The 25000-nt window shown below is 48.4% G+C and overlaps 1 protein-coding gene across 2 annotated transcripts in view; it reads right to left on the reverse strand.

Annotated features, from left to right (window-relative positions):
* The window catches only part of mxi1 (max interactor 1, dimerization protein), a 23312-nt gene extending 10830 nt beyond the window's left edge, over positions 1-12482 (reverse strand). The window contains exons 1-3 of one of the 2 annotated variants that reach the window (XM_076984992.1): positions 12159-12482; positions 9675-9777; positions 7341-7370 (exon numbers count right to left, since the gene is read on the reverse strand). In XM_076984992.1, the coding sequence (XP_076841107.1) occupies positions 7341-7370; positions 9675-9777; positions 12159-12384 (359 nt within the window). In that variant the 5' untranslated portion in view covers positions 12385-12482. Of the gene's footprint in view, positions 1-7340; positions 7371-9674; positions 9778-10025; positions 10482-12158 lie in introns of those variants that run through there. The other variant, XM_076984993.1, reaches the window with a different exon arrangement.
* Positions 12483-25000: the final 12518 nt, after the last annotated feature.

Consider the following 25000-nt stretch of genomic DNA (forward strand, 5'->3'; position numbering starts at 1 on the left):
TGCATTCACTGTACACACACACACACACACACTACACAAAGTGTGACAGTACGAAAGCACAGTTATTTCATGAGACCGTACCTTTACCACCGCTCTTATGAATGTTCCCACAGGCAAAACTGAAACTATTTTTACCTCTGTGTGTGTGTGTGTGTGCGTGTGTGTGAGAAGGGGGATTTACAGGGTTTTGCATCCAACACAGTGTCACACTTGTTTTGTTGTGACACCTGATTTCAAATTAGGTAACCATCCGTTTCCTGAATGACACACACACAAAAGGTTGTGGGCCGGCGTCCTGCCCTTCTGTAGCGTCTGTGCTTGAACTCTTCAGGTGAAGTGCATGTCAACACCTGGACAACATCACAGGGGCTGGAGGCTCAGACCCAGAGACAGAGGTGAGACCCGGAGACAGAGGTGAGACCCGGAGACAGAGGTGAGACCCGGAGACAGAGGTGAGACCCGGAGACAGAGGTGAGACCCAGAGACAGAGGTGAGACCCAGAGACAGAGGTGAGACCCAGAGACAGAGGTGAGACCCAGAGACAGAGGTGAGACCCAGAGACAGAGGTGTGACCGAGAGACAGAGATGAGAGCTCTAAACCCCACTAAACAAACGCACCCTGACTGAGGCTGCAGGCCCTATGCTGGAGGCGGCCATGTTGGCCACACGCCTGCGTGGGTGAGGAAGAGTCTTGGAAACATGCAGCAGACCAAGGTGTGTTTTCTATGCAAAGACTTGCATGCATTCTCAAGCAACCGCGCGAGTGTGTGTGTGTGTGTGTGAGAGAGAGATCCCCTCCCCTGACCTAGTTGTAGAGCAGCTCACAGAACACCCACATGCGGAGGCGCCTCTCTGTTGCTATGTGCTGTAGTGTCTCACGGTGGGAGGCCTGAATGCATAGCAAAGCGCGCGCACACACACACACACACACACACACACACACACACACACACACACACACACACACACACACACACACACACACACACACACACACACACACAGAGTATGGTGTGATGACTGAGTTGCTTCCTGCCAGCTGATTTATAGTTGAAAGCGGACGCCACACTCAAGACTCACGAACCCAGACCTGCACGCTAGGGGCCCACACCTGCACGCTAGGGGCCCACACCTGCACATTAGGGGCCCACACCTGCACGCTAGGGGCCCACACCTGCACGCTAGGGGCCCACACCTGCACGCTAGGGGCCCACACCTGCACGCTAGGGGCCCAGTTCTACACACTAGGAGTGTATCTGTTGTCCTCACTTCATTCTGTTCTCTCTCGCTTTCACGTTCTCTGGATCTTCCCATCTTTCTCTATGTGTCTTCCCCCGAGTGTGTGTCTCTCTGTACATATTCCCTGTGTGTGTGTGTGTGTGTGTGTCTTCCCCAGGGCAGTATGCAACCAGGCGGGTGTGGCTAATGGCAGGGTGGAGGTGTAATAGTCACGGGGGCCTGGGGGGGGGGGGACAGCGCCTGCTCCAACCCTCCCAACTTGAACCACTTAGCCAGTTCCCCTTGTGCTGTGTGTGTGTGTGCATGTCTGACCTCAGAAACATGACTCATTTTTGACTGTCTGGCATTGGACATGGCCATCACCAGCACACGCGCGCGCACGCGCGCACACACACACACACACACACACACACACACACACACACACACACCTTGAGAGGCTGCTGAGTCTTTAGTTGTGAACACTTGATTTAGCACTGCATTACACACAGACAGCGAGAAGAACATGAGAGGAAAAAGACAAAGTGAGAAAAGAGTGAGATAAGAAAGAGAGAGAGAGAGAGAGAGAGAGAGAGAGAGAGAGAGAGAGAGAGAGAGAAGAGTAAGAGAAGAGTGAGAAAAGAAAGAGGGAGTTCTATAAGGACAAACGTTCTGTGCTGTTATTTACTACTAAGCACTTCATGCAATGGACGAGGAGTTGTGGGTGATGTTTGTACACAGTGCAAGACTCACACGGCCAGTACAGTAGAGGATCCCGCAGACGGAGCAGCGGGACCGCTCACGTCCACGTCACGCCAGCGGGACCGCTCACGTCCACGTCACGCCAGCGGGACCGCTTACGTCCACGTCACGCCAGCGGGACCGCTCACGTCCACGTCACGCCAGCGGGACCGCTCACGTCCACGTCACGCCAGCGGGACCGCTCACGTTTACGTCACGCCAGCGGGACCGCTCACGTCCACGTCACGCCAGCGGGACCGCTCACGTCCACGTCACGCCAGCGGGACCGCTCACGTCCACGTCACGCCAGCGGGACCGCTCACGTCCACGTCACGCCAGCGGGACCGCTCACGTCCACGTCACGCCAGCGGGACCGCTCACGTTTACGTCACGCCAGCGGGACCGCTCACGTCCACGTCACGCCAGCGGGACCGCTCACGTCCACGTCACGCCAGCGGGACCGCTCACGTCCACGTCACGCCAGCGGGACCGCTCACGTTTACGTCACGCCAGCGGGACCGCTCACGTCCACGTCACGCCAGCGGGACCGCTCACGTCCACGTCACGCCAGCGGGACCGCTCACGTCCACGTCACGCCAGCGGGACCGCTCACGTTTACGTCACGCCAGCGGGACCGCTCACGTCCACATCACGCCAGCGGGACCGCTCACGTCCACGTCACGCCAGCGGGACCGCTCACGTTTACGTCACGCCAGCGGGACCGCTCACGTCCACGTCACGCCAGCGGGACCGCTCACGTCCACGTCACGCCAGCGGGACCGCTCACGTTTACGTCACGCCAGCGGGACCGCTCACGTTAACGTCACGTGCATTCCTACTTCCACAGCACGGCAACAAAATGCCAAAGACTTGAGTGTTATCATACAGCTCTAGAAGAGCATGTACACACACACACACACACACACACACACACACACACACACACACACACACACACACACACACACACACACACACACACACACACACACACACACACACACACACACACACACACACACAAACAAACACACACACACACACACACACACACACACACACACACACACACACACACACACACACACACACACACACACACACACACACACACACACACACACACACACACACACACACACACACACACAAACACACACACACACACACACACACACACACACACACACACACACACACACACAAACACACACACAAACAGAGAGTACCAACTGGGATGGCGTGTGCTCCATACAGACCCATCAGTAACACATGGATTATTTCCCATGCTGAGCTCTGATCTGCCCAGACCAACACACCCATGTCACGTGTCACATGCCCTCTGTGTGCACGTGTGTGTGTGTGTGTGTGTGTGTGTCTAGAGAGTTGTGAATTTGGAGAACATGAATCACGTGTGTGTTGGCTCAAACACTCTCCTGGTAAGTTGTGGAAGACGGTGATCCTGAGACAGGCACGCTTCTGGTTTAGCACCTAATAAACACCGCAGTGACTGTGTCTCACTCACACACACACACACACACACACTCACACACACGAGAAGCATTCTGCACTCTCTGCCAAGAGAACCTTCTATCATTGAAACACTTAACCACACAACACAAACACAGACACACAAACACAGGTGCACGTGCTAACACACACACACACACGCAAGATCAAAGATCATGGCAGGCCCATAGTGTGTGATAGGGTCCGATCAATGGACTTGATTGATTAGACAAGCTTCAGCTTGGGAATGTGGTCAGTCAGACTGCCAGTGTGTGTCATTCAGGCTGCACAAGTGTCCACGCCCATTTTGTTTACCAGTTTGTTTACCCATAAGCACCGTGCAGGCTCCTCTATTTAAGGACACTTGGTCAAGTTTAGCAGTGCTCGCTGACTGAACTCGTGTGCTGAACACGAGCAGGTCACTCAGGATCATAAAAAACAGGTGAGGGTGTAATGCGACTGAGGGACACACCATGCCCTCTGGCCCCGCCCCCTGGTTCTGGCTCCACCCCTGCTGTGGTGCCAACCCTACAACCATAGCCTGAAAGGGCGGGGCACTGGGATGAGGCGTTCTCTTACCCAGCATGCACTGGATGCGGGGCAAGGCCACACAGCAGTGACCTCCGATTCTCCAGTGTCCTCCGCCAAACTCACTCTGGTGCCGGGCTGCTAGGAGAGACACGGGCCTCCAGTGTGTGTGTCATTTGTATGGAGGCTAAGAGCATACATGTTTGTGCACATGTGTGTGTGTGTGGTGTGTGAGAGTATACATGCGCTAACTGAAGCAAAGTTCAAGCTCCTTAAGCTGCTTTTCCTGGCCAGGGGAAGCGTCTCACACACACACACACACACACACACACACACACACACACACACACACACACACACACACACACACACACACACAAGAACAAATGAGCCCAGTTCTAGCGCAGACCCATGGAAACCGTGCTAGAACGGGACTCCAGCACACACACACACACACACACACACACACACACACAGTTTAAGGTGTACATTTGTACGTGTGTACACATAAACGCACAAAGCGGTGTTTTGGATTGCCAAACAACATTCTGTGAAGTGTGCGTGTTAACATCAGAGGTCTTAAGGTCATCTCGCCACCATCAGTCACACTGGCGCCAGAGTCCTGCGTGTCTCTCCTGGGCCCAACACACCTCCTTAAGGGCCTGCACGCACCTATTTCCAAGCCTTACTTATTTACTTGTTTGTTTGCATACAAACATCAAAACACTACAGCACTGTCAAACGGGCTACAGAGGACATGCCCGAGCACAGCTAACGACTGACAGACCTACTTATGAACTTTACGAAGAGAAGCCTCTCTGCTAACCACAGCGCGAGAGGGAACACGCTACAAGAGCACGCTGACTTTGGACAGCCTGGGGAAGCAAGCAAGGCTGGGGAAGGGGCGGAGTCATGTGGGTTAGGGGCGGGGTCTGGGTGGGTTAGGGGCTGGACAGCCTTTCAGCACCATTTCTGCACTAGAACCTCCCTTAGCGAGAGAACCGTAAGCCTCAGTAGCGCAGCGCTTTGAGAACGTCCTACTTTATTCTACAGTCCGAAAGCTCAGTGCTAAACGGCAAAAATCTATTAAAAAAATTAAACTAAGTAAAAATAAAGTATTAATAATAAATGTATGGGTGAATTATGTAAAATAATATTGTGAAAGGATTTTTACTTTTACTCAAATTAGCCAAAATAAACAGAAGAACACACGATCTACAAACAAACCGAATTATCCTAGTTCGAGTTAAAGCTACTCTCATGAAATTTACCGACATGGGGCAGTATTTTTTTTTTTTTTCAGTGTACTTTTTTTGCTTTTTTACTTTTTATCGCTAAACTGTGTGTGGAACAGATGTGGTGTTTATGTTGATCTGACCCTGGAAAGCACCTGTGGTGGAGTGAGGAAACAGAGTGAGAATGCGGAGGGTGAATATGATCAAACAGCAGACGTGGCGCGTGTGCGTGTCATCCCGCACGTGTTTTATCTTTGCGTGTGGTGACACGTGAGGTGCTGGAATGCGGTTTCGGGTCCTTTCATCTTCTTTCTGGCACTTCAAATGAGCCCGGCAGGAATCTTCCATCTCTCACACACACACACACACACACACACACGTAGGCACGCGCAGATACACACACACACACACACACGAAGGCCCCAACCCACACAAAATGGCCTCTAGTCGCCCCGTCACGTTGCAGAAATGCCACGCTCCTCCGCAGACACGGGCGTCGCGTCCCAACAGCGCTGACGCCAGGTGTGTCAGCTGACCGGCGGGCCCTCTCAACACCCCAAACCTGCTCGCTGGCTTCTAGAAGGGCTGCCCACACTTCCTCTGCTACTGTTTCCTTTCACCTCTCTGTGCGCGTTGCCTTTACACTTCAAGGCCATCACGTCAAAACCCGGATGCCAAAGCTCGTCAAGACTTCACTGTGCAGCCGCACAAAACCCAAAAATCTAAAATCTAAATCAAAAATCTAAATCGCTGCCCGCCGTGTAAACTGCGTCAAATTTGACTCTGTTCATGACTCGATGAATGTTGTTTTTCCCCCCTCGGTCCCTCGTGTCATTTTAACCCGGTCAGATTCAAATGTGCAGCTCCTTTGAATCTGCCCGAGAAGTAAACAAACCCCGTGCAAACCAGGAGCGCAAGAGATTCACAGAGGCCGTGGCAGAGCTTCAAAGAGGAGGCCAGATTCTCGTCTCTGAAGTGGTTAAGAGCGAGAGGAAACAATAGCACCGCATTTGACTTCCTGTCTGCGCGGGGCGGCCCGTGTGGGCGAAGGTTTCAGTGCCTCGCCAGGACAATCATGACATCAGCACATCTACCCAGAGCCAGGCTGCCTTTCCGATCTCTCACACACACACACACACACGCGCACACGCACACACGTCTAGCGCCTATCTTGCAAAACCAGTTGGCTATGAAGATGAGCGGACACACACGCGCGCGCACACACACAAATATATATGTGCACACGCCTAGTATCATGCAAAAGCCTTACTATGAAATGGATCATGTGACTTTGGGGAAAGAGAGGAAGAAAGAGAAGACAGAAGCTGCACAGAAAACACACACAGTACAGCAGAACCTGAGAGGCCCCAGGGTGAAGGAGAGACAACAGACCTCACCTTACTGGGGGCTCTAGCGCGGTCCAAAACAGCAGGTCTAGGATCAGGTTTGTCTCCCTTAACCGTATAAGGGCGCACACTTGGAAGGGAGTGTCAGGGCATGACTTTGGGGACACCTCACAGACTCGACTAGAGACAACACGGTGCTCTTGATTGAGTCCAGCTGGTCTAGACAGCTTCGTCACGGTCTGTGGTGTACAGAGTGCTCCGTTTGTGTTGGTACACCCCCCCCCCCCCCCCCAAATACTGCCATGGTGCACTAACCCAAATCAGATAAAGGTTTCTGGACACACCTCACACACACACACAAGCAAAAGCACACCCACACACTCACGGAGCAGCACATGCAGTTCGTTTTATCGAAGAGGAACTCCGTGTCTCTGATGAACCCAGTAACTTGGCTTCCTGCGCTACACCTGCTCCATCTACGTCCATCCGTAGTTGAAGTAAACAGATTTTCTTGGGGAGGATTATTTTAACGCGACTTTGGCGCTGTGTCACGACATGCAGGGTGCCCCGGGGGTGTCTGGTTTGAGCTCCCTGCGAGGAGACCTGGCGGATGGAGGCGCCTCAAGTCCACCTGAGGAATTCCCCGGGGGGGGGGGGGGGGGTCCCTGTGGTGATGTCGTCTTCTGTGAGGCCTGTGTGAGGGTGTGGATTAAGAGGCACTGCAGCCTGCGTTTGGTTGACGCGACAAACGGCTGTTACTCACCGATTCTTCTCCAGCTCGTTGTGTGTGGACCTGCAGAAACAGGAGACGCCATTTTAACAACCACGGACATGGAGGAACGGTACCGAAACACAAATCTGGGATCCGTTTCACGCAAGCGTCGCTGGGTTAAGATCAAATGAGAGCGTTCATGGTATAATAGCCATGCTATTATTTCAAAATGATTGCGTTACGTTGCTTTTGAGAAACCCAGGCCAGATGTTCAGCACAAACTCATTTGGCTGGTGTGTACACCGTCCACAATGCTAACTATTCTGGGCTAGCCACATGAAAAAAGCTTTTCTGACTAAGCATAATAATGTCTGATCTAGAGTCAGTATTTGAGACTCTGAATATAAGGAATGGGATTACAGGGGTAAACAGGTGCTGATCCCGGACCTGCGCCCACCACCAGGACCTTTAAACCGCTCGCATGCGTTCGGCAGCCCAACACACAACCGGAGCGCTTTGTCCCGTCTCGCTGTGGGGACATGGAGGGAGGGAAGATGGAGGAAAACATAAGGACAAATGTGTGTCCCCTACAGAAGCGCGTGTCCCCTATACGAGCGCGTGTGCCCAATACGAGCGTGTGTCTCCTACAGAAGCGCGTGTCCCCAATACGAGCGTGTGTCCCCAATACGAGCGTGTGTCCCCTACAGAAGTGCGTGTCCCCTACAGAAGTGCGTGTCCCCTACAGAAGTGCACTAGAGTGTTCCCTGGTTCTGGAGTGTCGGCGTGGGCCAGCCCCTGCTCCACCATCTCTGCTTGGGATCTCCAGCCAGCGCATTGTTAATAATGTAAAGTGAATCGGCCTCTTTGTGTAGCAACGTCAAGAAGGTGACCGGGCTGCCCCGTCTGGTCCTGAAGACGTAGGTTCTAGTCCTAGGTTCTAGTCTTAGACCCGGCATCGGGCAGACGGAGGTTCACGTCACGCAGTCAGTTTACCGGCAACTATTAATACTGTGTGTCATGTTTGATTTTTGCACGTTTGTTCCAGGATTCACGCTGCTGACCTGATGGCCTTGGTGGGCGTGTGTAAACGAGGGGGGGGAGGAGCCTGTGTTTGTGGCTCTGAATGTCAGGTGACAGGACGCACAGTGCCAGGGGAACTATGTACTGTACTGATCTATAAATTATTAATTTTTTGCACATACAAACCGTATCGTGTGTTGGTACTGCGCAAATTGTGCATAACATATACAGCGAAATAATACTGCAATGCAAATTGTGCACGGCACACACGGTGAGCTTGATTTGAATGCAAAGGGCTTGAATTGAGCGAAGCTTGATTTAAATGCAACAAATTCCAGAGAGATGGCAGCAAATTATATTATGGCGTTGTGGTTATAATCTCAGTGTTTACCTACATAGTCACAGCCCTATTGTAGTAAGGCTCCACCAGCACACTCTCACAGGTATGCCCACAGATCAGATAGCACACTGTGGGTCTGCATTCTCTCTCTGTCTCCTTTTCCCTCACGCACGCACGCACGCGCAGGCTATTTTGTGAACAGCTCATATGGAACTGAAATCAGTCATCAAGATGTCTGACGGTGGGAAAGGCAAAGTAACTAAAGCTAAAAGCCTCCCTGCACACAAACGCGTGTAGACAGCAGTGAAGACTAACCCAGTGAAGGCGCTCGCTCGCGCGAGATGGCTGCAGTAGCGCCGGTCTGTGCTCCAACACGCTCGCGCTCAAGATCGAAAGATTATTTTAAACCACGGGGCTCCTTACTGTACATAACGTACGAAAATACACGACATATTCTCATGCACATGCATGCTACGTTGACTTTTCCGCATTTTTTTTCGACAGGGTGACCAATGATTCATTGGAAATGTTACAGAAAAACAACCAAAACCCTTTTTAATCATGTACAATAATTTTAAGATACACGGTGTCGTGCATTCGCCTTTTAGAGCTAGAAAACAAACGCTCGTCGTAAATAAAACGTCGAGTAGGGTTGGGGCAAAAACTCTCAGCCTACCCGTAGCGATAAAACACCGTGACATTGGATCGATACACAGCATTATGTAGTGATCCCGACACATTAATGCGTGTGGCGTCGATATAAACGGTCTGTTTTGGTGGCTTAGCACTACGGGAAGAGGAAAAACAAAACAAGTCCCCGGTCACGTCCTCTTCGGCGCGGTTACAGTAGAGGAATTTGTCGTGGTCCCTAAGCGCCACGCCGCAGCAGTGCAGTTTGACAATCAGCTGATGGGAGCGAGCAGCGCACGCGCGCGCGCTCGCGCCCCCTCGCACGCGAACGCCACTCGGCCGCTCACGAATCCCGTCCGACGCGACATTAAAACGTCGAGTTTTTTTTTATTTACCTGTTGTGGTTGTTGTTGTACTTTTTATTGCGGAGTTTCCTCTGTCTCTGGTAGCTGGAGGTCTGAATGGACGGAAACGTGGAGGCATATCCGTGTTCGCACTCTGGAGAGAAGATGCATGTGGGTTAGATAGATGGACGTGTGACCACTGACCAAACCTCTGGAACATCTCCGACCATCACACACACCGAAGTTCAACCACACACACACACACACAAAATCACCATTCCTAAGTTTATAAACAAAAAAAACCCACCTAATTTATCTTACATAACAATTCTAACACTTTTTAATAACACAATGTAGGGATAAAGTGGTTAAGTAGCTGCAGGAACACAGATCCACACTCACCTCTCTCTCTCCTCTCTAAGTACTCGGCAGCTTCTAGTAACCTCTGGATATTGAGCACCGCAGTCATACTGTGTTAAGGGCTAGCGTTACGGTGGATTTATGACTATTGCTTCAAGACAGCCAGGCCAAACTGTGACAATATAGTACTAGAGATTTCCCAGAATGTAAAAAATACTTTATATATATTTTTATATTAGTTTTGCTGCCTCTGAAAACCGATTGCCTGAAAATATTTTTCCTCCCTAGTTGTGTTAGCTAGCAAGCTAGTTACAGCAAATTCTGTCAGGACCAACAAATAAAAAAAAAACACCCGATAGTACAGGAGTATTAAAATAGTAAAAGTACTTAGGAAACGAGCGACTAAAAATCGTATAAAATGAATACAAACTATACAAAATCCCCCAAAGCCCAGCGGCTGCAGAGTCCTCGCTGCTTCTGCGCTCTCCTCCCCCAGTTTGTTTACCTAGCCTCACAGCTGAGAGGCGGGGACGAGCACGGGCGGGGACGAGCACAGGCGAGCCCCACCGCAAAGGCTTATGGGATATTGAGTTCTTTCCGCCACTATCTGCTAACGTCGCGAGCGTTTATACTTTGACAAAACCGAAACGGTGAGGTAATAAGATGTGGTGTATGCACGGTGTTTGCGCCCACATATTTAATTCTTGTAAAATATAGTAAATTACAGGCATAGGTCGGTCTCAGTTAAGTTAATGAGATTGTAACGTGTCAACAAAAGCTCTCAGTGTTGTATCTAAAGCTTTGTTTCTATTGCATGTAACATCGCAACCGAAGCACAGTTTAAAAAGAACAGTGATAACAGTTTTCGTTTCTTTCAGATTTGTTTTGACCATTTTGGGAGCACTTCGACTCCCATAACCTGTCGCTTTGGAAGGCTACGTTCAAGTCAAGCCGAAGGCCCAGCAACACATGACGTCATGTCTGCACACAAATTTGATTGGAGGAGAGTCCTACTCAGCGTTGCCAACAGTGTCAGCTTTAACCAATCAGAGTAGCGAACAGTCCTCATGTGGAAACCATGTGAGCGCGCCCCCGGTACCAGGAAGCAAATATGGGAAGTTGAAAATATTAAACCTACAGCAAAATAACAGATTGTCGCTCATGGGATTCAGTCTTGAATCAAATGCTACATGGGTTCATAAAGATAGTAGTTAATATAGAAGCATGTATCAGCAACGTGCCCTAGCTATTTAGAAATTACTTAATGTGATGGTGTTATTTATGTTTTTAATATGAACTTGAATTGCAGTCCTTTTAACCATCTAAATGTCATTAACTCCTTTGAAGGAAACCAGCAGTCGCCATAAGCGTTGCATGGCATATTCACACACTTTCTGGGAGAAAAGTATGGAAAAAAGTGTGATAAACCACTCGAAAGCCTCTTATCACACACATTAGGACGACTAACTAATTAAATTAAATGTTAACTTATATTTTGTTCGTAACATTTATAAAGTTTTAAAGTTTTAGAGTTCCAAATGACCTGGAATGTAAACTGATCAAAATAATCGCCGCCCAACTTTTAATGACAACTCTTGCCATTTCTCGAATCAAAACTGAACATGCTGCAGCATTAGACTGCTCTATATGGCTCACTAGCGACCCAAAAACGTGATAGGAGATGCTGATCAGTCCGGGACGAGGGGCCCAAACCCGGAGTGTAAGCATCACTCAACGGGCTCCAGACTTCGGAACCAGCGTCTGTCTGCACAACGGGGCAGCCAGTGAACCGGCCAGGGAGGAGGGAGGCCCACGAAGTGGGTTACAGGATCAGATGCAGCAGCATTCTCCAAAAAAAAAACCCCAGCTCCTCGACGACAGACATAAATATCCAGCTTGCTGCATTTAAACGGTGGGACCGAGCGCTGATGGGGTCAATCCGCCATAAAATAGTCACATATAGGATGCACGATTAATATGTTAAAATGCATTAAAAGTAGAAATAGCAGTAATTGCGTTTGCATGGAGCGATCAGACACTGGATCCCCATAAGAGCAAGTTCCCTGCACACTGTGATCGTGGGGCGAACTCGATCCTTTGTTGTCTGTTGACAATGAAACCGCTTCATCGGACCGTGTAAACACTAAACACGGCTCGGCTCACTCGTTCACTTACTTCCATCTTTCCTCTCGGCGCTTTCCAGGTAGCTCGCCGCCTCCAGCAGAACTTGCACGTTTTGGAGGAAAGTGTCTATCTGCTCCATGGGAGAGTCTCTGGAGTTGAAGACGTCATTGAAAGGGCAACCAGAGACATCAAAATCCTGCTGGTCCACGGACGCCTCGGACTCCAGGAACACGTCCTCGGCCTTCACGTCCCGTCGGTGCCTCTCGCTTCTCACCATTTTTTTGTGCTGGTTAACGGGGTGTCCGCCTTGAACGCGAAACTAAACGTCAGTTAACGCGAGGTGCTGTTCGCGGTATCTGTCTATTCACTCCGCGCAGCGACTGATATCCTATGGATGCAGGGGGGGGGGGGGGACGCGGACACCGCAGGGTCCTAGCGCCGCCCCCTCTTTCCCCCTCTAACCGTTTCCCGAAGGATCAGAGATTTGATGCTAAATCTACGCTAAACCCCTCGCTAAATGTACATTCGCAGAGTTTATTTTTTAACAAACCAATGCATGTGGTGAATCACAAACGAAACGAGAACAAAGAAAGATACCCGAACAAGCCCAGTTGATATTAGTGCAAAGCGAATTAAAAGTTTTTAGTACATTTTCTTAGCATCTTTATGGACCCAGTGACCATTGCTACATACACAGGATCCCACTACGTATCGATAAATGCCGTTATTACACCCCCTTTCTTAGCTGCAGGTATAACCTATATATATATATATTGTATTATATATACTTATATGTAACTTGTATATCTTCTAATCAAATTCCTTAAAGATAGTTAGCGTTTATGGTGCGTGTGAAAATAGTCCAGTCTTTTGGTATTCAAATCTGATATCAGTTGGGGTCGAGGGGGGATACCTGTAGGCTAATCTTTTAAACTTCTTATTGATCTTAAAGCACATTATTCAGGCTCTACTATGAATTATTCAGTAATTACACAGAAACTAATACTAAAAACATGTAGTTGCAGGAGTGAGGAATGAGAGTCTGGTTCAACTGGCAGGTGTCTGAAATGTAAGAGGATTAAATACATTTTAATACACTATTTTCTGGAGGAGCACTTTACCTTTGGCAGCAAGTGAAATGCTTTCAAACAACAGTACTTGAAAAACATTATTATTTTAGTACAATACTGCCATTAAACATAAAATAATCCCACACAGGCCTCAAATTCTCGTTATTAAAGACTATTTTAGTCTCAGAGGCTGAGGGAGTTCAGAACCCCCACCCTCCCAGAAGCAGAAGGTGTGAGTGTGATGAGCTCATTGCTGGATTGTGTTCACTGGCAGACAGAGGCTGTTCAGGCAGAGGTCTGCACACCAACACTGTGGCACAGGGTGGGTGAGTGGAGGGGTGAGAGGGTGGGTGAGAGGGTGGGTGAGAGGGTGGGTGAGTGGAGGGGGTGAGAGGGTGGGTGAGTGGAGGGGGTGAGAGGGTGGGTGAGTGGAGGGGTTGAGAGGGTGGGTGAGTGGAGGGGTGAGAGGGTGGGTGAGTGGAGGGGGTGAGAGGGTGGGTGAGTGGAGGGGTGAGAGGGTGGGTAAGTGGAGGGGGTGAGAGTGTGGGTGAGTGGAGGGGGTGAGAGGGTGGGTGAGTGGAGGGGTGAGAGTGTGGGTGAGTGGAGGGGGTGAGAGGGTGGGTGAGTGGAGGGGTGAGAGTGTGGGTGAGTGGAGGGGGTGAGAGGGTGGGTGAGTGGAGGGGTGAGAGTGTGGGTGAGTGGAGGGGGTGAGAGGGTGGGTGAGTGGAGGGGGTGAGAGGGTGGGTGAGTGGAGGGGGTGGCACTGCGGGAAGTGAATGTGTCGGTGGGTGGAGGTGCTCTCTCCTCTGGTGCTTCAAAGCCTCGGTGCCGGCGTTTGAAGTGCACCTCACAGACAGCATGAAAGAGATGGAGAGAGCTGGAGAGCATACACTTCGCAAAGGGAGGAGGAAAACAACTTTGTGGCCTTTATCAGAGTGTGTGTGAGTGAGTGAGTGTGTGTGTGTGTGTGTGTGTGTGTGTGTGTGTGTGTGTGTGTGTGTGTGTGTGTGTGTGTGTGTGTGTGTGTGGTGGGCACCCACCTGGCTGTGCACACTACGCGGTTCTCTTTTGGGTCTGAGGATGAAGGGAATTACTGTGTCCTTGAGCTGAGTCAGGCCGGTGTCAAATATGCACAGTGAGGCTCATAGACTTCTTTAATATACTGTAATACTGTCATACACCTGTATAATATACTGCTAAACTGTCATACATCCATATAATATACTGTAATAATGCCATATACCCACATGATATACTGTCATTTACCTGCATGATATGCTGTTATACTGTCATATACGTATATGATACACTGTTACACTGTCATACCTATATGATATACTGTAATACTGTCATACACCCGGATGATATACTGTAATGGTGTCATACACTCACACGATACACTGTTATACTGTCATACACCTGTATGATATACCATAATACTGTTGTATACCAGTCATATACCTTAATACTGTTATAAAGATAGATATCATAAACCATAATACTGTCATATTTTAATATCATATACTATGTTACTGTCATAAAAGTAGATTTCATATACCATAATACTCATATAATCATACTGTATGCTGTAATACTGTCACGTACCACAAGCATTATGAATATTTGCCTGATCACATTTCATTGTTGTCCATCCAGCTTGTGTGGCCTTAGAAAGGTCATGCACCCATCGTGAGATGTTCTAGGTGTGTGTGTGTGTGTGTGTGTGTGTGTGTGTGTGTTACTCCATGCTTTGTGTTGCAGGTGTGTGATGTCTGTAATGACCCTTTACGACTGGGTTGTCCATTCCCACCCACAACATCTACACCATTATTCAGGCTTTTAAGCGCTCAGTTTAATTAAAGAGGCCACACTTGTGTACAGGAGTGGATGGGGCATTACAAAGGCCAAATGACCAACTGGGTCCCCCATGGACTCCTCGGGGTCCCGGAGCCTGACTGGTTGAGTTCCATTCCTTGGGCATTGACTGGGAGTCATGGCGACGGGGCCCAGCCTGCTTAACCTGCTTAAATATTTAACAGAGTGATTCTCTTCGTGCTCAGACTCCCGCCAGCAGGCCAAGTGGCTCTACTCTCCGTCACCTCAGGAAACAGTGTCATGTGTGCAGGAGTGGAAGTCGTTCGTATATGAGCCCATATCCAATAATGCTCATGTCGTGTGCTATCAGGTGTGGTGTCTTAGGGCCCTGGGGGAAATCAAGTGTGTGTTTTAATGACACAGCCTTGATTACCCACTCACACAAACACACAAATGCGCTCAAACACTTTGGCATAAATATTACACTATTGCACTATTGTGCGTCATTCTGAGGGAAAACCTGGAAAGATGGATGCAGCCTCTGGGAGAGAGAAAGAAAAAAGACAGAAAGAAACAGAAAAGGGGGAATATTTTCAGGTGAAGTACGTGAGAGGCTGGACATCTTAGCTGGTCTCCCTGTAACTTCTAGCACAGGACTGGACAAACTGAGATAGTGTGTCATATACCCGTATCATATACCGTAATACTGTCATATACCCGTATCATATACCGTAATACTGTCATATACCCGTACCATATACCATAATACTGTCAAATACCCATATCATATAACGTAATACTGTCAAATACCCATACCATATACCGTAATACTTTCATATACCTGTACCATATACCGTAATACTTTCATTTACCCGTATCATATACCGTAATACTGTCAAATACCCATACCATATACCGTAATACTTTCATATACCCGTACCATATACCGTAATACTTTCATATACCCGTATCATATACCGTAATACTTTCATATACCCGTATCATATACCGTAATACTGTCATATACCTGTTTCATATACCGTAATACTGTCATATACCCGTATCATATATTGTAATACTGTCATATACCCATATCATATACCGTAATACTGTCATTTACCCGTATCATATATTGTAATACTGTCATATACCCATATCATATACCATTATACTGTCATTTACCCGTATCATATATCGTAATACTGTCATATACCCGTATCATATATCATAATACTGTCATATACCCGTATCATATATCATAATACTGTCATATACCCGTATCATATATCATAATACTGTCAAATACTGTATCATATATCATAATACTGTCATATACCCGTATCATATACCGTAATACTGTCATATACCCGTATCATCTACCCGTATCATATACCGTAATACTGTCAAATACTGTATCATATACCGTAATACTGTCATATACCCGTATCATATACCGTAATACTGTCATATACCCGTATCATCTACCCGTATCATATACCGTAATACTGTCAAATACTGTATCATATACCATAGTACCGTAATACTGTCATATACTCATTTAAACATGTCATATAGTATAATATGATGCCTTTGCTTTTCAGTCTGTGCTTCCTTGTGCTTATCTGTTATGAATGTCAGTGTGTGAAACCCTGTGATGGTATGTGTTGGCCCCCAGACATTCTGTGCTGCAATCAGACCTTTAAGTAATATGTATCGTAAACCCTGGACCACCCAGTTTGAGGGGGTTTTCTTTTTCTGTTTATGTGTCCAAGAAACATAGTCTTTGTTTGCTTCGTTTGTCCTGCTTGCTTTCAGTATGTTTATGTTTGTGTGAGTGTGTTTTCTTTGTGTGTCTGTGTGCGTGAGTGTGTGTGTGTGTGTGTATGTGCATTTCTCAACACTGTGTGTGTGTTTAATTTCTGAGGTCACCCTTCATTATAACCGCGGCGTAAAATATTCCCCCTCAGTGTCTCTGCTGTTTAACCCACACTGACTACACTCATTCGCCTTTCTCTGTAGGACTCTGCCTACACTGTCCCTAAACAATCAGACCAAACAATCAGGACCAATGATATGTCCTGCTGCTAGCCCCGAGCCTCGTTTGACTAGCCTGCTTTGCATACGGCAGGCTCAGCTGCACTGCAAGAGGCCGTTCTCTACGCAGCAACGTCCCCAGTGTTGAATTAACGCCTACAGTGCTGAGTTGCGTCGAACACTGTGCCTTTGTTTCACGCCGGAGCCTGCGTGGACGCTGGGGGCGTCGTTTTGACCCTGGGGATTTTACCATGTGGCATCAGCAAGTCCTGACCGCTGTGAGCTCGCTCAGGACGCACGAGACGCACAGGACGCACAGGACGCCCAGACCTTGCGCATGATCACATTTGACCCAAGTACAGAGGGGGGAACAAGCAGATATCATATTTCATCTCATTCTTCTCTAGTTTATTAGACATGTAAAAACATATCTGGTACGTTTTCAGAGCTCAGGTGCTCCTCCAGTTCCACCGTCATTGATCCAGAGGAGAACTCTGTGGAGCAACCCTGCAGGGACAGACAAACAGAGTGAGAAAGAAGACACAAAAGGAAACTAGATGGAGAGAGAGAGACAGAAACAGAGAGAGAGAGACAGAGAGACAGAGAGAGAGAGACAGGCCAAGCAGCTCGGCTGGGGCCTCTGTGGGCTGTGATGTTGTCTCCAGCGTTATCTGATGGCGTGTGCCGTGTCTCTTTTGTTCGGGCACAGTGGTCTCCAGGACGCAAGGCAGGCTTAGCACAGGGAAGGGCTTCCTGGACGTTATCTGGAGCCGGCTGTTCTCACCCTTTTCCCAAGATATACTATCAACAGCAGGCCTCACTGCACCCCCCCCCCCCCCCATCCTGAATACTGCCGTCACACAGGACTTGAAATAAAAAATGCCTTTTCTTCTCTTCATAGACAGACACAAAGATGTAGACTCTCTTCTCAAAGCAGCCACACGTACGCCTGCATGTGTTCTCACGCATAGGTATGTGTCTCTGGCCTCTAAAGAACAAAGCGGAAAAGAGTGTCGAAGTAACGAAAAAACGCAACTCTCGGACGCAACTCTCGGACTTTTGGTTTGGATGTGAGCGTTGTACGTGTCACTTCCACCTGGACTGTTGACGTGTCTGACACATTTGTGATGGTACCTGTGGTGAACATGAGAGTGTATGAAAGACAGTGGTGATCAAACACATGCATGCATGTGCACACACACACACACACACACACCTTAGCACGCAGGGAACCAGGGAGAAGAAGAGGAACCTGTCGGACATGCAGGAGACGTTCTTCTCCCAGGTGGTGACCTCTGGTTCCCCGTGTCTATTGTTCCAGAATGTTCCCAGGGATGGACATCTGGCATGAGTGTGAGTGTGAAAGAGACAGTGGGAGAGGTGAAGAGATGGAGAGAGGTGGAGAGAGAGAGGTAGAGAGGCATTCTGTGAGTTTTAATGTCAAAGTCACATTGAAATACCAATTCAAATGTGGCCCTAATTACTTCTGTAAGTTACAGGATCAATTCTACTGTCTGGATGTAATGTGTGGGGGCCGCTGTCAAATCAGACACTTAACCAATGGGGGAAATTTTAATAATGCACTTTCAATTTTGTAAAATTTTCTTACACAGGCAAATAAACAACACTCACAGAGCTGATGTAGGCCAATGTACACTATTACCTACAGAAGGATTATTAAATATTGGCTGCATTTTAAAATAGTGCCCCCCCCTCCACAAACAAGGCCCTGCAATGCCAAGAGATGAGCAGAGATGAGTCTCCTCACACAGCTGGTTTGCTAACACTTTAAAAAAACTTTACCCAACATTAAGACCAGTCTGAAATACGGACAATCCAACCAAACTTAAAATGACAACGCTGCTGGAACACGCAAGCACAAGATCAATGCAAAATGCAGTGCTATCTGGCCAAAAAACGACGGCAGGCTGTACCAAACTAGCTGCTCGCGGTGACTGTTATTAAACACAGAACCACGCTGACATAGTTCGGACTCAGTGAACACAGCATGGCTACGCAGCCTGGCAGATATAAGAACTCATAGCACGGAGCGCGGAGATAAACTGCCCATCCAACGAGGAGAAAAGAGAGAGATGAGAAAACAGTAGCCCACCTAAACCACACACACACACAAACACACACACACACACACACACACACACACACACACACACACACACACTTTTGTGTATTTATTTACCTACGTACTTCTTCCTCCTCTCTATTGCCAGAGCAAAAATAAAATCTTGACTAATTTTCTGTCCAATTAATCAGTTTTCTCTTCATGATAATAATAGTAAAATACAGTTGATGTCTTTATTTCCTTAGTGTTTTAATACTGAGTGTGCCAGAGAGAATGGTGGAGAGAGAGAGAGCTTGGTGGGGTGTGTGTTGGCTGTGGTGGAGAGAGTGTGAGAGGGTGAGGGAGTGTGTGTGGATGCCCAATGGGTGTTGGGGGGGGGGGGGGGGGGGGGGGGTGGGTCAGTCTGTCACCCACACTGCATCAGGTCTGGACTGCAGCCTCCGTGCCCAGCCTTTTAGCAGAGCACACACACACTGTGATTATGTGTAACCCCAGACATCTCACACACACACACACACACACACACACACACACACACACACACACACACACACATGCGTGTCTGCTGCAGGTGCCCGGGGTAAACGAGTCACTGTCGGCCCTTTGATGGGGCGGTACGGAGCCTCAGCCCAGGGGGCTCCTGGCGTGAGGGTCCCTGTAGACAATTAAAGAGGAGGAAGAGAGATGATTACAGAGAAGGAGATGGGGGGGAGGGAATGAGAGAGAGAGGGAGGGAGAAAGAGGGAGAGAAGCAGAGAGAGAGAGAGAGAGAGGGGGGGAGAGGGAGGTGGTCGAACAGATTGTGTATCCTAATGTTCAGAGATGATCAGAGAGGTGGTGACACGGTTATCTTCATACTTCCTTCCTCTTAAAACACAAAGCACTTCAGCTTTTGGAGTTGACAATTGCTGCACAGTTCAGGAGCGGAGGTGATCTCCCCCCGGGGGGGGGTGGGGGTCAGGACAGACAGACGCCCCCTGCACTCCAGAGAGAACATTCCACTTCTCAGCTCCTGCCTACACCCTCACTTGTATCATTATTTCTCTCCTTACTCTTCTCTCTCTCTTTTCTCCACCTTCTTTCCATACCTTCCATTTATTTTCCTGCAAACCCCGACCTTCTGTCTTCTGTTGTCATTGTGCCCCCCCCCCCCCCCCCCCAACCCAGATCCAGGGTCTTCGTTCGGCTGTGCTTTGTTCTGTGACCCGAGGTTGTTGTTTTCTTTCTGTTGTTTGTTACTCCCTCCAGGATGATGTCATGGTGCATTCCTGCATTGTTGTCCTGCTCTACGAGATCCGGGCGCGGGACCCACCGTCTCACTCGGGCCGTACGCTCACCGCGGGAACCAGGCCTACGTCATGCGTCCCGCGTCTCGGCTTGGGAGGGGGGGGGTGTGGGCAAGCACATCTGTGTGTGAGCAATCAGTGCACACACACACACCCCCCCCCACACACACACACACACACACACACACTCACCCACATACACACCCACAGGCACACACACACACACACACACACACTCACCCACATACACACACACACACACACACACAGAACATGAGAGCACAATGCACAATGACTCTTTTTTAATTTAATGCATATTTCTGCTGACATTTTTAACAAACAATCATTGTCAGTCTGTTTGCCTAATACTTTTCATTTATTACATACAACATGATTTTACTGCCCTAGTAGTATTACTGGTTCACTGTTTTCATTATAAACTGAGCTGTGACAGTAAATGTCTTTTATTGTGCCAAAAATCTTTTATTTGAACTGAGAGAGAGAGAGAGAGAGAGAGAGAGAGAGAGTCTTGTATGTGGGTTGGGTCTGGAGGAGAAAGAGTGACTAAGTTCATGAATGAAAATGTAACACTTGCTTGCATAATTTACAATTTAACTTCATAAAATTAGCAAGTGGACAAGTGACCAGGGAGGCCCAGCTGCCAGATGCAGTGTGGTTGTACCAGCCAAGTGTGGGTGGTGTACTGTGAGGAAATGTGCTGTGTTCACTTCTGCATGTGTGTGTGTTTGTGTGTGTGTGTGTGTGTGTGTCGCTCGCGGCCCTGCGGTGAACAGAGCTGTTAGCCTCCCCTGTAGCAACAAGCCCAGAGAAACCCCTATAAATCAGCCCTGGCTGAAAACCACGTCTGTGTGTGTGTGTGTGTGTGTGTGTGTGTGAGAGAGAGAGAGAGAGAGAGAGAGAGAGAGAGAGAGCTAACAACAGCTACATCATTATCGTTGGCCTTTAGCTCACCCCGATCATTTCTGTGACGTTTTAAGCACCCCACTTAGCACAACTATGTCATACATACACACCCACCTCCAGTCCAATAGAAACCCAAACACAGTACACCCTAGGCCACAAACACAGATCTGGGACTGTCCCTTCTTTCCTCTATGGCTACCAACCGGGTCTTTGTCCCCCAGAACCAGATAAGCTATCAAATGGGCTCTAATTTCACTAATTTCCCTTTGGGGAGGAATCAAGTGTTACCCTAACAAACATGGCGGAGGAACACACACACACACACACACACACACACACACACACACTCACTCTCCAGGCCCACATTCCTCTACAGTGGGACACAGTCACACTGTTTTATAGGTATCATATCACACACACACACACACATACACACACACAACACACACACACACACACACACACACACACACACACTCACACACACACACACACACACACACACACACACACACACACACACACACACACACACACACACACACACACACACACACACACTCACCAAATCGATGCCCTCCTGTGGGCCTCCTCTCACTCGTGGGAGACAATAGCCTCCTCAGCCAACACCCCCACCCAGACCTCCACCCCCACATTTACCCATATTTACCCCCTCTCACTCCCGCAACCCCGCCCGACACCTCAGGGTCGGGGCCGTGGCGATCACACAACACAGGCTGTCCGGGAAGATGTGACAGAAGCAGGCAGGGGTGGGGCCGGGGGGGCGGGGCCGGGGGGCGGGGCCAGGAGGCAGTGTGGTGTGGAGTGCAGAGACTGACATCTGAAGAGTGACCCTGACACTTAAGGACCCCACCCCCAACAGCAGTGAGCATCTGGGGCGTGGGGTGGCCGTCACCCCCAATCAGAGTGCATGGCCGTTGGCGAGCTGTCTCTAGTGCAAACCCACAGACGGCAGGCAGGCTGGGAGACAGGTGGAGGACAGGACCACGGCTGGGCTGCCCGCGGACACTGCTGAGGACCCGATGTCAGCCGGCCTCGCGAACCAGCGAGCGTTAAAACAAAACCACTGCTAATGAGGTCACTGAATGTAGCGAGAGGTCTTGGTGAGAGGTCTTCACCATCTCTAAAGAAAAATTAAGCTGTTTATTCAAATGTAAACAAATAAATAAATAATCATTAAAACAAAATGAGAGGAAACCCTGTGACCAACAAGTTCTAGAGATCGTCTCGAGAACATGACATTTTAGAGTTTTTTTGTGGATATCTACAGGACTTATTATTGTACTCACAGCACAGTAGAAATACTGCAGTCCGAGCGACTGGATCTGTATCCATGCGATTTAATTCCCAACGGCACAGCAACGTTGTGAAGATTGCCCTCGTACTGCAGGAAGGTAACCATTCCAGACATGCAGGGATTGTTCCGGAAGGGTTGCCGGGGGGTGCCTGTGTGTGTGTGTGTGTGTGTGTGTGTGTGTGTGTGTGTGTGTGTGTGTGTGAAGGAGGAGGGAGACAAAAGTCTTTCCTTTATTCTGTATTTTTGATTTTCTTTGAGCTTTGTGCAGTCAGAGGGCTTGTTCTGCTCCGAGCCGTTTTTCAACACTGCTCCACTGGGATGGAAGAGTCGCCCCCCCCCCCCCCCCCCCCCCAGTGGCAGCGTGCATCTGTCTGGGTGTGTGTGTGTGTTTTTGGGGGGGGGGGGGTCGATGCCTCCCCGTCCCCTTTGCCAAACAAAGGCTGCAGATGGGTTTCACTAGGCAAGTGTGGAGAGAGAGAGAGAGTGTGTGAGAGAGAGAAAGAGAGAGAGAGAGAGAGAGTGTGTGAGAGAGAGAAAGAGAGAGAGAGAGAGAGAGTGAGAGAGAGAGAGAGTGAGAGAGAGAGAGAGAGCGAGAGAGCGAGCATGCACAAGAATGAGTAAGAGAGTGTGGCCTCCCTTTGTGTGTATGTGCAGAGGGTTTTGTATAGTGGACTTAATACTTTATTTATAGAGACGTTGCCAATTATCAGGCAGGACAGTCACTTATATTTAAATTTTCTTAAGTTGCAACTACGTACATAAGAGAAATGAATACTGAAAAAGAGACAACAAAGTCAACAGCAAACAACAATGTCAATATCGCCATAGAAACAAATAAACAATCAAGCAAACCTTATGCATCATGGTGTATAAGCATAGATAACACACTCCCCTGATATGAGTTCATAGTTCACATATAAGACACTCCCCAGTACAGATATGAGGTCATAGTTTCAGCCAGGTACATCATTCACATTATAGTTTATTAATGAGTCCCAGGTTATGTCTCATGACGGGGAAGGTGCACAGGCGTTTCTCCAGGTTGATGGGTCACATGACGTGTTTGGTCCTTTCTCTGTGAATGGGGGTGTGACACCGAAACAGAGCTGCAGGTGTCGTTGGTTTAGAGGAGGCAGCACTGACCTGTTTGAGCATGACTGGGATCTTATGGAACTGAGACGTAACAGTATAATGAGAAGGTGTGGTGCTAGGCCTCAGAAAGGGCCTAACCCTGATCTTGACCTCAGCCTCACTAACACTACCCTCACTAACATTAAGCCTAGCCAAACCTAACCTCACTAACCTTAATGTCATTCCCCTCAACCCCACTAACACTAACCCTCACTAACCTCAATCCTAACCTTCATTCTAACCTCACTAACCTTAATCCTAACCTTACTAACCTTAATCTCATTCAAATCAACCTCACTAACACTAACCCTCACTAACCTTAATCCTAACCATAACCTAACATCACTAACCTCAATCTCATTAACCTCAACCTCATTAATACTAACCTAACCTCACTAACCTTAATCTCATTAATCTCAACCTCACTAACACTAACCCTCACTAACCTCAATCCTAACCTTCATTCTAACCTCACTAACCTTAATCCTAACCTTACTAACCTTAATCTCATTCACATCAACCTCACTAACACTAACCTCACTAACCTTAATCCTAACCATAACCTAACAACTTCAACTCATTAGTCTTAATCTCATTAACCTCAATCTCATTAACCTCAAGCTCATTAATACTAACCTAACCTCACTAACTTTAATCTCATTCATCTCTACCTCACTAACACTAAACCTCATGAACCTTCATCCTAACTATAACATTACTAGCCTTAACCTCATTAGACTTAATCTCATTAACCTCAACCTCATTAACACTAACCCTAACTAACCTTAACATCACAAACCTTCATCACAACTACTAACATAACCTCACTAACCTTCTCATTACCATTAACCTCATTAACCATATGGACCTCCCCCCAAAAAACTGTATTTTGGAAAATTCAACCATGCAAACATCATATTTTTATGTACATATGTAATTTTGGCGACATTGTTAACCCTCCATAGCAATATTATGGGCAGACACGTTTACACCTCACTCTCTACTCATGCAACTTAACCTCACTAACCTCACTGTGTGGCTGTCACTGAAATGTGTGTGTGTGTGTGTGTGTGTGTGTGTGTGTGTGTGTGTGGTGTACTTGGCACTGCCTGCATATGGGTCAGTCTGGTGTGGAGTGGTAGAGTGCTGAACGCATGAATGCCGCGGTTCTCCCCCTCCCCCGACCCCTCCGTTCTCTTAACTCCTCTCCTGACAGACGGCTGGGCCGTCTG

The sequence above is a fragment of the Brachyhypopomus gauderio genome, unplaced genomic scaffold, assembly GCF_052324685.1.
Source record: "Brachyhypopomus gauderio isolate BG-103 unplaced genomic scaffold, BGAUD_0.2 sc37, whole genome shotgun sequence".
Classification (NCBI taxonomy): domain Eukaryota; kingdom Metazoa; phylum Chordata; class Actinopteri; order Gymnotiformes; family Hypopomidae; genus Brachyhypopomus; species Brachyhypopomus gauderio.